This window comes from Cottoperca gobio, chromosome 24, assembly GCF_900634415.1.
Source record: "Cottoperca gobio chromosome 24, fCotGob3.1, whole genome shotgun sequence".
In the NCBI taxonomy this organism is placed as follows: Eukaryota; Metazoa; Chordata; class Actinopteri; order Perciformes; family Bovichtidae; genus Cottoperca; species Cottoperca gobio.
The window spans coordinates 3,961,792-3,976,120 of NC_041378.1; the positions used below are offsets into that span (position 1 = coordinate 3,961,792).

The 14,329-nt window shown below is 44.9% G+C and overlaps 1 protein-coding gene across 1 annotated transcript in view; it reads left to right on the forward strand.

Annotated features, from left to right (window-relative positions):
• Positions 1 to 14,329, forward strand: part of syne2a (spectrin repeat containing, nuclear envelope 2a) — a 62,466-nt gene that overhangs the window by 35,538 nt on the left and 12,599 nt on the right. The window contains 26 exon segments of the mRNA XM_029425833.1: positions 72 to 158; positions 500 to 571; positions 573 to 632; positions 787 to 981; positions 1,426 to 1,518; positions 1,858 to 2,043; positions 2,308 to 2,478; positions 2,629 to 2,760; positions 3,359 to 3,561; positions 4,313 to 4,445; positions 4,665 to 4,847; positions 5,195 to 5,344; positions 5,822 to 5,998; positions 6,453 to 6,608; positions 6,691 to 6,846; positions 7,113 to 7,277; positions 7,503 to 7,636; positions 7,904 to 8,093; positions 8,768 to 8,950; positions 9,057 to 9,170; positions 9,459 to 9,610; positions 9,798 to 9,945; positions 10,153 to 10,247; positions 12,006 to 12,237; positions 12,337 to 12,534; positions 13,794 to 13,916. Of these exon segments, the coding sequence (XP_029281693.1) occupies positions 72 to 158; positions 500 to 571; positions 573 to 632; positions 787 to 981; positions 1,426 to 1,518; positions 1,858 to 2,043; positions 2,308 to 2,478; positions 2,629 to 2,760; positions 3,359 to 3,561; positions 4,313 to 4,445; positions 4,665 to 4,847; positions 5,195 to 5,344; positions 5,822 to 5,998; positions 6,453 to 6,608; positions 6,691 to 6,846; positions 7,113 to 7,277; positions 7,503 to 7,636; positions 7,904 to 8,093; positions 8,768 to 8,950; positions 9,057 to 9,170; positions 9,459 to 9,610; positions 9,798 to 9,945; positions 10,153 to 10,247; positions 12,006 to 12,237; positions 12,337 to 12,534; positions 13,794 to 13,916 (3,888 nt within the window).

The window sequence follows — 14,329 nt, forward strand, 5'->3', positions numbered from 1 at the left end:
AAAGCCACACGTATTCTTTCTTCCTTCACTTCTTGTGAAACTTAAACTACGAACTCCTGTTTGTTGTTTAGGACCCAGAGATGGAGCTGACACCACCCGGCTCTGCTTCTGCAGTTCTGCAGCAGACACACGAGTCCGTCGCCATGCTGAGACAAACGGTACGTACATCTGACACGCGTGACGTAGACGGGTGCGTATGAACTGCGTCGTTGCATCCTGTGAGTTATGATGTGTCCAGTCAAACCTTTCTCCAGCGCTGGCACGTCGCGAAGTCTGGAGATAACAGAGGATAAATCTCAGCGCACATGTGTGTTCCTAGTCAAAATGATGAGGTAATCATTTGTGCTTCGATGGCTAGCCTCCAGAAGTGCAGATATGTAAAGGTGTATGGATGTACCTTCTTCAAGATGACTCAAACAGCGAACCCTAATTATAAGATCTGATTCATTAGTTTTCCATCTCATCACTTAAGTAAAACATCATGTGGCGTGATCACCAGGTGAGCTCTCCAGGGTTAAATGAGGAGTTGTACGAGGCTGCGCGGCGAGTCCTCGTCTGTCTGGGCGCTCTGGACCGACCTTCTGTTGGCTCCTGGTGAAGACGACCCCCGGCTGAGGCTGCTGCAGCAGGAGGTGACACGCACTCAAGCACAACAAATACAGTGCAACCAACAAAACTGCATATTTTGTATTTGAAATGTAATTTCCCAGCTCTAACTTCTTTGTCTAAATGTTTTTAAAATAGTTTTCTTTACTTTTTCGTGTGTCTGACTAAATTCCTTCGCAGTGTGCATCAGCTGAGCTGCTGACTCTGTCTGAGCTGTTGAGTAAAGTGGAGTCGGAGAACAAACCATTGAGAGGAAGAGCAGAAGCTCTCCGCTGTTGGAACTCCCTTCAGGATTGTCTCCACGCGGTGCAGCTGCTCTTCTCCTCGTCACACAACCAGCTCATCCAACATCTGGGACACACACACCAGCATCAGGTGTGTCACAAGTACCATGTGTCATGTGATTTATTATTACGTTTAATGGACGAAGTTGTTTTCTAAATCTACATTTGTAATTCTAAATGGCAAATCATTCCTTTCTAATCCATCAGGTGGATACACACAGTGTTTAAACCGGCAGTAGAAATGAACTAAACTACATGTATCATGCTTAAATATATATATATATTTTACAATCAGTGGAATATAGATTGATCTAAAGCACAGAGTCACTGAATTATTCTCCTTTAAAGCAGCTACAGCATTAAAGATGCTGCTCACACCTCAATCAGTAATATTAATCCAATAATAATATAAAACTGACGGCACAACGACTAACTAATACTCTTATTTTTGTATACAAATTAACTTTTAATAATGTATCTTTACGTTGTCATATTGGTACTTTATTTCTTCAACCAAAATATGTTTGTGACACAGGAGCACGCCTCCAACAGGCTGTGTGTTGTGGACGAGATCGAACCGGGACGAAGTGAGAAGTTCCCCAGCATAAAGGAGTCTCGCTGTTTGGAGGTAGTGTGTGTGTGTGCGTGTGTGTGTGTGTGTGTGTGTGTGTGTGTGCACTTATACGTCTGAAACTTTCTATTTAACTCTCATAACCACACTATTACATTATAAAAAAGACCAGAGCTGCTACATTATGATTTCTGCTTTTGAATGACTCATGAAGAAAGACTTATTTAATGACCCTAATAATATGGATTCAAATATGAGCACACCCTTAGCAGAAGAAGAAATCTGCATTTCCCCCGTCCTAATTACAGAATAGAATTAAAGTAGTAGGGATGCAGCGTCCGTGTTTCCAAAGTTGATGGTGTTTCCTTTAAAACTTGTGCTTTTCTTGTCTCTCAGCGGTGTGTGCTGGGCCGACATCAGAGGGAGAGTCCAGGGGAAGAAGAGAAGCTGCAGCGAGCTGCCCGGTCCTTGCTTCAGGGGATAACTCGCCTCCTGGAACTGGGTGAAGAATGCATAACAGGAGGGCAGATGAGACGGGTTCACAGCCGCAGCCAACTTCAAGCGGTTCTCTGCAGACACAAGGTATCTCACTGTGCTTTCAGCAAGTTCTTCAACAGGCAGGCAAAGACTTGATTTAAACTAGGCACTTTCCCAGGAGTGTGTAGAAGCCCTTTGATGGCTTTCAAAGAGTCCCGCTGCTCAAACAACTAATGATTAGACTTCACACCACGATATTCAGACTGTAGTCACACTCAGTGTCTGTTTTCACTCCTTCATTTATTTAAATCAGGACAATTACGCAGTTATTTCACTTCTGTCGTAAAATCCTGTCTCCTGGTGATCCAGAAGCTCCTGCAAGTCCTCGGGTCTCAGTTGGCTTTCGTGCAACATCTGTTCCAACGTGAGCCAGAAGCACTCAAGTGCCAGGAGGATGAGCGGGTGCAGCTGGAAGTCCGAGCCAAAGCTTTGCAGCAACAGGCTCTGGAGCAGGAAGTGGCTTCTCAAAGGAGGATGCAGGTTTGTAGTGCACATTTGCTTGAGGGCCATATGAACTCGTGCGTAAACAAATGTGCGGAACACTTGGAGAGAATCTCCTGTTTGGTGTTTTGTGCTCAACGAATCAAATGTTAAATCTGATGTGTGGGCTTCTGGTTGGACCCGCTGCAGGACTGGACCCGCTGGGAGGACGATTGCGGTCGACTTGGCGGGCTGCTGGACGACCTTGAAGCCTTCATTAGCAGCGGGGAAGCAGAGGGAGACGACGAGAGGTCGGCACAGCACCGACGAGCTGCCTGCCAGGTAAACCCTGTCACACTGTTCACACACCTGTTGAAGTAGTTTGATGTCTCATCACATTCTGTTAGTGATGTTCTACATTTACCGTTAATGTATGAGTGCTGTACCGTGTGGATTTAAAGTGTATAGTACTAACAAGTAGTGAGGATCATGCTGCTGGGTGTTTGCACATTAATTCTACACTTAGAGAAATAGAAATGTGTAAAGAGGCGAGTAAGTCCTCCAGACATGACGAAGCTGATGTTCTCTCTTCCCTGTGGTCAAAGACGTGTTTGTAGAGAGACAGAAACAGCTGATGAGTTTAGTGAAAGGTGCACAGATCATTAACATTGTGGCAGGTGAAAGTTGAGTTGGTTGGTTTTCCCTGTATCTTTTCCTCGTGTTACGTATTCCCTCTGTCTTCTTTTCATCTTTCTTTCATCCTCTGCCATGTGTATGTCCTTTGACATTTCACAGGCTCTTTGAACGCACCATTCCCTCCACTTTACATCACGGTCGCTCCGTGCTGCGTCTTCAAATGTCGGCGTGGAATTGGCTTGTCGAGAGACTCTCTTGATGTAAACTCAGCCTGAGCACTCTCGGTTTCTCCTTTTTCACTCAGCAAACATTGGTCCAGCTGGAAGAGAGCAGAGCTGCGTTAGGACTGCTCCTGGATCGGCGGGAGGCGCTGCAGACACAGGAGCCACAGTTTGCTGCCACAGTCCGTCATGCAGGAGGCGCTCTGGAGCTGCGATGGCAGAGCGCCTACAGGCGGGCGGAGCAGGAGAGTCGACGCTGCGGAGACATCCAGGACAGCCGGGCCAGGTGGGACGGGCTCAGAAATACCAGAGAAAAGACAGATTGTTGGCATCTCTACAGTAGAAGACTGTATCCATCAGAGTAGCCAGGCGGTTGTTCTCAGCAGTTTGACACATTTTATTGTCTGGAACCACCACGTCAGCGGTTTCACTCATAAATACTGCAGTTTAAATGTTCGTTTTATGGTTTGAAATGTGAAAATGTACCGAGTCTTGTAGTGTTTTGTATTATAAAATATAAAACAGTCATATATGTTTATGGGTCTAGAATGACCTTGAACTTTGGATTTAGTTTTTTTAACCAAAAACAGAGATCCTGTGAGAATTGGAATATTAATTATCTATTACTATTCCTCGGTTTTTCCATTTTGTTTTTCTCTTTAGAGAATGATAACGGTTGCAGTAGAAGGTTTTAATGAAGCAGTGAGGCCCATTTAGAGCAGGAGAAATCTTAAGAGCTCTCAAAAAGATGTGTTTACCAATCTACAGGCTGCTCCTACATTAGCTTTAAGCTATTCCCTGGACTTTAGTCTGTACATTTGATTCAAACACAGGCGTTGTTTGCACGCAAAATGTAGCAATTAAAAAAACAGACATGGGAAATGAGTTATTAATCTGGGGAACATCCATGACATCACAGCAAAACTAATAGTTTGGCAGTATTTGAGCTATGCCTGAGTCCTTAACTCCCTCTTTGTTAAGAAGTCATGTTCTGCCCCACTGGGTGAGATATCTGTTCTTTCTCATCCTCCCCACAGATTCCACACGCACTTCGCTTCAGTCAGTGAATGGCTGGTCGGCGCCAACAAACACCAGAAGACCTGGTCGAACCTGGCCGACACGTCGGACCTGAACCAGGAGTGTATTCACAACAACCTGATCAAGCTGCTGGTAAGACTTCCCCGTGCACATTTCTGTATCATAAGCAGACGATGGCCTTTTTCATCCAGGAGCGAAACATCAAACATGAAACAAAGTCTATAGTTTTATATCAAAGCCAACATGAAATAACAAACACACTGTCTGCTTCAACAACACAACTCTTTACGGATGCACGAGTTGATTCTGAAACAAAAGATTCATCTATCAAACACGACGGACTTGTTTCAGGACTTCTCCATGGAGATTGAAGCCATGTCGGTACAGAGGGCGTCTGCATCCCGGGAAGCCACTCGACTCCTCCACCTGAGGGAAGCTGACTGCCCCGGGCTGAGAGCTCAGCTCGCCCAGCTGGAGGGAAACTGGAGCCAGCTGACCTCTGACCTGTCCAAGACACAAGAGCGGCTGCAGCAGGTACAGTGTGCACAACAAGTCTTTGCTCGAGAAATAACTCTGGAAGTTTTAAATATGTACGCTGTGGAATCATCCCCTTTTTAAATAAACGATGAGTCACATTGACTTTGTCTCATGGCAGTGGCATCAAATGTTCTATTACATTTGAACATTACCGTTAAAACGTAGTGAAAGTAGAAAGTGCTGTTGGTTTTCAAAAAGAAGCGAAGGGGAGGGTTGAAGCTTAAATCAGAGTCGAGGTTGATTGAAGAACACTTGTTCCTCAACATCCACCAAAGAAAGATTAAATCAGACAGGCACAAGAGTTCAGGTTGAAATTGATCTTCTTCTTCTGTGGTGTCTGTCAGCGGCTGCTGGCAGCATGGCCACCGGTGAAGCTGCTGTCTGACTTGGAGGACTGGCTGAAGAAGCTGGAGGCTCAGCAGAACGAGGAGAAGGAAACCATCCTCAAGGCCAAAGACGCGGCTCAGATCACAGAAATACTGCAGCACAAACGGGTACTTATACCTCCACCGCCCACTTTGGATTCTGTGCAGCTCTTTCATCCATTGTTCTATTTGAATGGTGTTTTTTCTACTTAATATAAAGAAATGTGCTTCAAATTCAGTGAATAAGCTTAAATATGTGTTCATCCTTAAAACTATTAACAGACTGCGTTTCAACATCCCTTTCTTTACTGCAGTTACTTTACGTCAACAAGATGAATCAACCATATTCTGCAAATTAAAGCTTCATTTTTACAAAGAAAATGTATTTTATTGAGCTTAATTTAAATAATTTATTCAAAAATGAAGATGACGAAAAAAGCAAATATTTATATTTATTTACTAATGATTTACGGCTCTAAAGAACTGGAAATGTTTGAAATACGTATTTCACACTGTAAATATGTAGAATTATGCAACTTCCTGTTTTACTTTCTACTTTTATGAGTGTTTGTATTGATTTATTTCATCTGTAATGTTCTGTCTCAGGAGTTAAAGGCCGGCATGGTCAACGGGCAGCTCCTTCTTGACTTCCTGTGCCAGTCTGGGCCTCAGGCGCTGGGAGTGGACGTCCGGGCGCTTTGCTCCGAACGTACAATGTTTGCAGAGAAACTGGGCGCCCTCAGACTGCAGTGGCTGCACATTCAGAGAGAGCTGGAGAGCCAGGTCTGTTCTTCAGCTACTAATATACAGTAAAACACCGCAACCTGCAGAATCTGGTTTAATATTAAAACTCGGTTGAGCTAAGCAGTTGTATACAACGGGTTTGTTTTCTACATTTGGGGAAATGCAAAGCGGCTGATATGTGACGTGTGTGTGTGAAAGAGATCTGATCCAACAACAACAAAGCTGCAGAGTTGTGTCTCTCAGATCTGGACCTGGCTGCATATTTCCATACAACATTTTTTTGTCATTACAAAAAGCACAAATAATACGTTAATGCTTTATGTGATCACTGGAACCCATTAGTCCAACCTTAAACATAACTCAATGCATAAAAACATCAACGCAAAAAGCTTTTACTGTTCCACTCTCAAAGTGACCAAAAAGAAAAGTCATGTTTCATTTATGACTTTTATTTCTACACATGAATCAACCATTGTTTGCCCCCCCCCCTCAGATTCATGAAGCCGAACAGATGCAGCACACTTGTGCAGACAGAGAGCGGCGGTTACAGCGTCTTCACATCTGGATAGAACAGCAGCAGAAACAGCTGACTCAGTGGAAACAGCCCACCAGTCACACTGTGGCTCGTCAGGCTCTGCTGGACTGGGAGGTACAGCAACAGGATGTAAGCAGGTGTGTTTGCACCGTCTCTTGTGCTGCTGTCCTCTGACTGCTCCTGTGTTTTCTTCTAGGCTCTTGTGAGCAGAGTGAAGGAGGTGGCTGCAGCTTTGCAGGAGTTGAAAGCCACACGAGTGCACGTTGAAAAGGAAGACGATCACCCTTGTGATCGCTCCTTCTCCGGCCACGCGGACGCCGTTTGTCGCGCTTGTGTGGACCTTACTCAACAGGTACAAATACATCTGTTCAATCAGATGCATTGACAAGCTAGTGCCAGAAGAAAGGGATTTAAAGTTATCCGGCAGCATCTGCATCCTTCAATGCAACAGATTATAAAAATGTAAAGCTCTCCATGCCAACTAACAAATACTCTTTTTTATTTAAGCAAAGTAACAGGAAAGTGCTATATTTCTTTAAAGATGAGGAACCTGGTCCACACAAATATTTAGTAAATCCTCCCAACTGTCATCCTGTCTTCTTCTGTGGTAACGTGCAGATTGCGGCTCTGCGAGCAGCTGTGCAGCAGAATGTGGAGGAGTGGAGTTGTTTTGAGAAGGATCTGAGGGAGGTCTCTCTGCACACCACGAGGGTGCACTGTGCTCTGCAGCACCAGCCTCTGTTCTCTCTGCAGCAGGCAGAAGGACACGTGGACCTCCTGCAGGTGACCACCATGTCTTATACATCTTATATCATAAAGGCTTAACAGATCACATGTTGTACTTAGAAAAGTCATGAAGAAGAGAAGGTTTGTAGTGTTACTCTGAAACAGCCAGTTGTAACCGTGTGAAGTTAAAAGCCTTTACAGAAAGCAAAGTGGGCGTCACACCCTCAGCACCAGTCACTTTACTTTAAAGTTAAAACATTAAAGGTTGATTTTCATTCACAGCGACTCCAGGAGAAGGTCAGGAAAGGAGAAGAGCTTTGGGCATCTGTGGACAAATCTTATCAAATCCTTGTAAAGACTCTTCATCCTGGAACAACTCAGGCGCTGGATCTGCAGCTGGAAGGAGAGCGGAAACGGTGAGTGGCCTGAAATGACCAAAACAGAAATCAGTGGATCAAACTGTAAAGACAAAAGTCTGAACATGTCTGCTTTGGTTTTTTTTCAAGTCTTCTTTTTTGGGCTGTTTGCTCATACACTGATACATATCTATTATATATTATATATTACCACACCTTTTCTCTACGATGGGTAGCATAAATGCTGTACTACAGGTTAACCAGACACGTGCATCCTGAGTGTAAGCACATAAAGGTTACAGAGTTAAACAGCGCTGATGTATTCAGGTGGAGGGGCGCGGTGCTGGAGTTGGAGGACGAGCACGTGAAGACCGCAGAGACACTTTCCCTCTGGCAGGAGTTCACTCGCCTCTCTGATCGATGCTTCCTTCACCTGCACACTCTGCGGCGTCAGTGGGAGGAGCTGTCGAGACCTTCAGCTCAGCAGGACTCACGGGCCACGCTTCACTCGCTGGAGGTGAGTGTGTGAATGTGCAGGATATTGTAAGTGTGCACTCCAAACACCAGTGAGTCGCTCCTGTGCCCGAGCTATTTTTATTTGAGGCCAATAAGAATTAAGCGTTTTAAACAAGCTTTCTAAAGCAGGAAGTTATTTCACGACGATGTAAAGATGTCTTTGTACATTCACGTCAACAACACTGTTCATTGAGAGGAAACAGACCCAGTTTGGCTACATGCTTATGACACGGCTTGATTATTTATTTATTTCACTGACATCCTGTACTCTGAATTCACCATTTAATTGAATGTGTTTCTCAATGACTGGTCTCCTATTCGTGGAAAGAAGCACACAGCACTTATGGGTCTGCTCTGTACTTTGACCAGCGGAGTCCAGATGCAGCATTACGTGTTGTTTTGCACATTCATGCAAAACAACAAAACGAAAAAAAGCTTTAGAGTTCACGTCATTTTTGTTCCATTCCTGCCCCACGTCTAAATGACTTTAAAAGGTTTGTTTTGGAATATTTCCGATTTCCAAATCTCAAGAGGATAAAAAAAGGTTTTTGAAGGTGCATTGATGAAAATAGTTGGAACGATGATTCAATCAAATCAACATTAAAATATGGAATAAAAAGCAGAGCTCATGTTCTCATCTAACCGCTTGTCTCTCTCTCTCTCTCCCAACATTAGAAGCTGCAGGATGCTGCTGAGGATTTGCAAAGCAGTGTGGGAGATGTGCTTGTGGCTTCCAAGCCTCTCATTGGACGGCTAGAACATCTGGCGGCAAATTTAATCCAATCAGAGACCAGACTGTTGTCACGTGACGTCCTGCTGCTGAGCCAGGCGATGTCAGGAAAAAAGAAAAGTCTTCAGGTGAGGAAATAAGTTGAAACATCACATTCAAGTATCGTGACTGTTGCTTAACGTTGAAATGTAACAAATCCGCTTATTTTAACATCACATCTCTCTCTGTGCGCAGGAGGATGTGGAGCAACGGGAACTTTTTCACACTCGACTGGATGCCCTTGAAAAGCAGACGCAGACGACGCAACATAAACTCACAACTGGCTCGAAGGACACAAACTCTGCGAAGGTCAGAATCCCTTTTATTTCCCATAAATGATCTTTCCTGTGCATCACTTCTCCGCCTCCGCTTTACATCTAAAGGAGAGGTGTTCCAGCTGTAAAGGGGAGTTGAACTCTGATCCAGTGATGTCTGTACCTGTATGTGTACATTCGCAAACAGGAACTGTAGTCCTCAGCTAACTGATGGGCTTCATGGCAACATTGTACCTCCTGGTAACATCAACACACTGCAGCTGTAGTTCCAACAGTGAACTAACAGGGAGCTCTATTTTTGTATTTCTTGGATGTGTAGCAGCTTCTCCTGGAGCTCGGTGATCTGTCTCCGTCACTGGCTGACGTCAGGGAGATGAGCGGTTATGTGACCCTTAACAACCACGAGAGGCAGAGACTGCACATGCTCAGCAGACGGTGGGTTGAGAGCATGACTCACACGTCTGACATAAACAGGTGAGGAAGTTCAAAATGCTGCACAGATTAAAAAAAATCCATGGAGTGTGCGGTTAGTTTGTGGGTTTTGCTCGTTGTTTCAGTTACATCACTTGTTGTTTTGCTTTGGCTGCAAGGACGTATTGAACTTTCGACATTGGATGTGCCCAACAGTCTAATTGTGTCCCTCTCGTGTGTCCCTCCCCAGAGAGCTGCATTCAAAGCATCATAATTCTCAGGACTTTCAGCAGAAGTGTAAGAGCCTGACGTGCATCCAGAAGAAGCTCGAAGATGAATCCATTTCTAAAAAGCCTCAAAGTCTCTCCAGCCTCCGAGAGATGCTCACTTCCCATCAGGTACCATTCACACTTTGCACATCCTCCACATTTCGTTAATTTCAGAGACATCCCTGCTCCTTTTGTCTCTCGCCTGTGTTACTGGAGGACGAGCATGTTGAGAAAGATATATGTGTTGATTGTAAGGCTTAAGGTTAAAGTTACAGTCATAAGTTCAAATAGATATTTGATGTCTGGATCTCTCATGTTGCCGTGTCTCTCCCACAGAGGCTTGAAGCTGAAATCGTTATTGGACAGCAGCTTCTGCAGAGTCTTCTCCGTCACGCAGTCGAGTCCATGGAAAAAGAAACGGGGGAGAAAAGGTATGTGATTTGAAGACGGCAGTTTTAATACTTAACAAACATCTGTTAAACGAGCTTAATGAGTCCAACGTACTGCATCATCTTCCTCCTTCATGCCTTCATTTCCCATGGTGCATCCCTTCATCTACGTCTTCCTGTGAGTGAGTTCAGCACACTCCTCACTGTGATTGGTCGGTCTAATTCATAAGAACACCAGGTTTTGTTTTTTTTGCTCCATTTTGGCACCAAATAGCCCCCATACCTCTTAAGTTCTCAGATTTATGAGTGCACATGAAAGACGCCATAGTTGGTTGTCAGTTGTGACTTCTTCCTCCTTCTCTCCCTCTTTTTGCCGTCAAGTTTCAAGGTTTGTCTTCCTCTAACAGCCTCATAATTAGAAGAAGTTCAACAACAACAGCCATGTGACCGTGACATGTTGTTTTTAAGGAAGATTTCAGAAGAAGGGGAGCTTAAACTGACATCACATTCCCAGGACAAGCTCCCGAAACTAGCAGGCAGCATGTTGACGCCTCTGTATTGAGCAGCCCGGGTGTTATTGTAGAGAGAAACTGGTAGTCATCTGAGTCATGAGGGCTTGTTGATATGTAGTCTCGTGTTCCTCACAGATGCTGTCACCTAATAAAGTGATGAGATTTGAGGTTTCCCAGTTGCATTCCTTTCTTTCCTTGCGAGAATCACACACACACACACACACACACACACACACAAAATGCAGTGTGTGCAGGTGCTTCCTCCCTGGAACAGTTAGATGTCTCTTTCTCCAAAGCCTCCTTTTAAATCATTCTCTTTGGAAAACTCTTAAATCTTTTATTTTAAGGGAGCTCAGGAAGCGTTTCTTCTCTTTCCCCTGCTGGGATTTCTACTTAAAGCTGTAAGTCTTAGAATACTGTTGATTTTTTATGTTGATTTAGCCTCTTTCCTGTGAAGGGACTGTGATGAACCATCTGTAATGTTTCCTCCACCATTTGATGTGTTTTTGTATTAAAGGAGCAGTGTGTGGGATTTAGTGGGAACTAGGGCGATCCGATATATAGGTCATTTCATCTCGATAACAATAAACTGTATGTCACCATACAGCATGTTTTCTGGTCATTTAATGCATAGTCTAGTGCAGGGGTGTCAAACTCATTTTAGGTCAGGGGCCACATGCAGCACAAGTGGGCCGGACCAGTAACACCGCGGCATAATAACCTGTAAATAACAACAACGCCACATGTTCCCTTCGTTTTAGTGCAAAAAAGTTTACGTTTACTTACAAAACATTAAGAACAATCTGAAAGTTCTTCAGAAAAAAATCATTTACACGTGTGTGTGTGTGTGTGTTACAACTTACAGATCACAGTGTGTCTACGAAGGCTTTTACTTTATCATCAATTCATCTTTACACTTTGCAAAGTCATCCGGATTGGACCCTCTGGCGGGCCGCAGGCCACATGTTTGACACCCCTGGTCTATATGATTCAGATTGCAACCAACTGAAAACCCTCCGCTCACCCCGCCCTGGCTAAGCGTGAAAGGCCCCCTGTAGAGCCCGAGTCCGGTTAGTCTGTTCTGAGCTACTGCAGAAACACGGCGGTGCAACATGGCGGACTCTTTGGACGAGGATCTGCTCCCTACACATTCAGGCTAATGTCCACAGAACCTTCCATGTTCAGAGGGATCACTGAAGTTCTCGGCTCATTGGATGGATGCCAACACGGTTGCTAACACCCGTCCACGGTCCACGCTAAGTTAATCTCTGGTGTTGCTTCTCCACAGATCTGAACTCATGGCACAAACGTTCTGCGCGAGGGAGAGCTGGCTCACATCCGTTGCTCTGGCTGGCCAGCGCAGGTCCTTGACAGAAGAACGACTGGGCGAGTGGAGACTCTACCGTGGTGGCTTGAAACTTTTGTGGAAGCTGTTGAGGGACGTCGACCCTCTGCTGCCCCCTGCTGGACCTGCTGTGTGCGCACTGCATGAGCTGCGAAGCTGTGCCGATCATTACCAGGTTAATGCGTACGGATGCCAGTGAGAGTGTACGAGCAGCCTCTTACGTTAATGAGCGAGAAACGTATTTTAACACCGTCTCTCCTCACATCTTTCCAAGTGTGTTGAAGACGCTCTGGCTCTGCACTCCACCGTGTACAACCAGACGCTGGAGGCCGGAGGACACTTATGTGAAACCGTGACGGAGACTGAGTGTCAGAGTCGACTGCAGTCAGAGCTGCGGGCCGTGCAGGAGGCCTGGGAGCGAACCTCCTCACTGCTGGAGAGGAGGAGAGAGCTGGTCCGCACAACGGTTCAGGTAACAGATCTCCATTTAATACCAGCACTAGTTATTTCTTAGGTTTAATCGTACATTAGCTATTCTATGAATTGAACTCAAGTTACAATAGGATACACACTGTCAGCAAGGGACCTTATTGTTTATATCCAGAGTTCCTCTTCTTACACTTCACTTAACGGCAAATCTGAATAAAGAAATACTCAGAAATGTTGTTTTTAATGATGCACAGAAAGATGAACACTCATCTGCTGCAGCTGTGGTTGAAAACCAGTGTGTCGTCCTGAACAGGAAGCAGAATCCACTGAAACCTGCAGATTTGATTATCTTGTATCGAGCAGCTTTGGACCGACAAATTCCAAAAGAAGAGCATGTGTCACAGTATTAACAAGGGGAGGTGTCAGCTTAACATGACCCATATCCCCGACACACACACACACACACACACACGCGCATATACACACACAACCTGGTGTGTTGCCCTGGCACCGACCTCCGGCTAAGAGGGATCAAAGAGAAGCTTAAATGTGTCCATGATCCAGAGACGGCTGGTCATCACAGTTTGTCCCGGTTTCATTCCATCGCTGCACAGAGCTCTGCTCATACAGTACATCCTACAGCGAGGCACGGACACTCCTTAAAGTCTAATGAAAGCTAATAAAAAGAAAGTGAAATGAGCAAAGCAGGCAGAAAGGTTGTATGAATACTGTTTGGTTAACCCTTTAAATGATATAGTTGACAGTTGAGAGCTGTCCCGCTTCATGAGCTGTATTGTTTACAGGATCTAAATGTTTTGGTGTCCAGCACTAAAGCAAGGTGAGGGAAAGTTGTGTTAACCCCCGTTAAGCTCAACAGGATCCACCCGGGGAAGAGAAATCCCTCTGAGCAGCGTGTCAAAGATCACGGAGACGCATTAATGCGCAAAGAACCGACCGTGTCAGGGTGGAGCGAGGAAGGTTTGCAGGAGCAGCGAGGTGCTTTAAAGTTTGGATTTACCGTATTGAGCTTATGATACTTTGGACTTCTGTTACTAAAACGTTAAAGTCTTTGTCGTTTCAGCATTCAGGGTTTACCTTTTATTTGTTTCTCATGTCTTTCCTTCACAGAGCCCAAGTCGTCATGATATAACTCTGATATAAATAAACCCCAGACCTCAATGGTTCAACATTCAGATTACTGATCATAACATGTCCGATATTTCTAATAAGTATATATTATATATATATATATATATATATATATATATATATATATATATATATCCTCTGTTGTTTGTTCAGAAGTGGGCGCAGTGTCAGGATGGGATAACCAGCCTCACGTCTGAAGTGGACGAGCTGAGCATCGTGCTGAAACAGCCGCTGCCTGAGAGAGCGCAGGACTATGAGGGCGAGGAACACGTTCAGGTACTCAGTCTGCGAGAGACCTTCCCTGCGTTACACCACTTACTCACAATGTAGGGAGGTTGTCTCAAAGCCAATCAAAAAACAACAAGAGGAAAAGTCGTTTTTTTTACCAGCTGCTGGAAAACATTCTGCACAAAACTCCAAATACAACATTTCTAATGTCATGGTTGTCCCACTGAGACTCACTGGGGGTGTGCAGGACATTAAAAGTTGCCACAATAAGGTGCCCACCTTCAACTCCATCAGCAGCTACCCCCCATCCCACCGCAGCGCCTCTGAGTTTACCCCCCTTTCCCTTATTTAATGCCCCCGTGCTTTCTCTCCCCTCCCCCTTTCCACCCCTTCTACCCTCCCCCTGTCCCGTCCACAGCCCTTTAATCTGGACGGTCAGAAAGAGGTATAGAAGCTGTGTG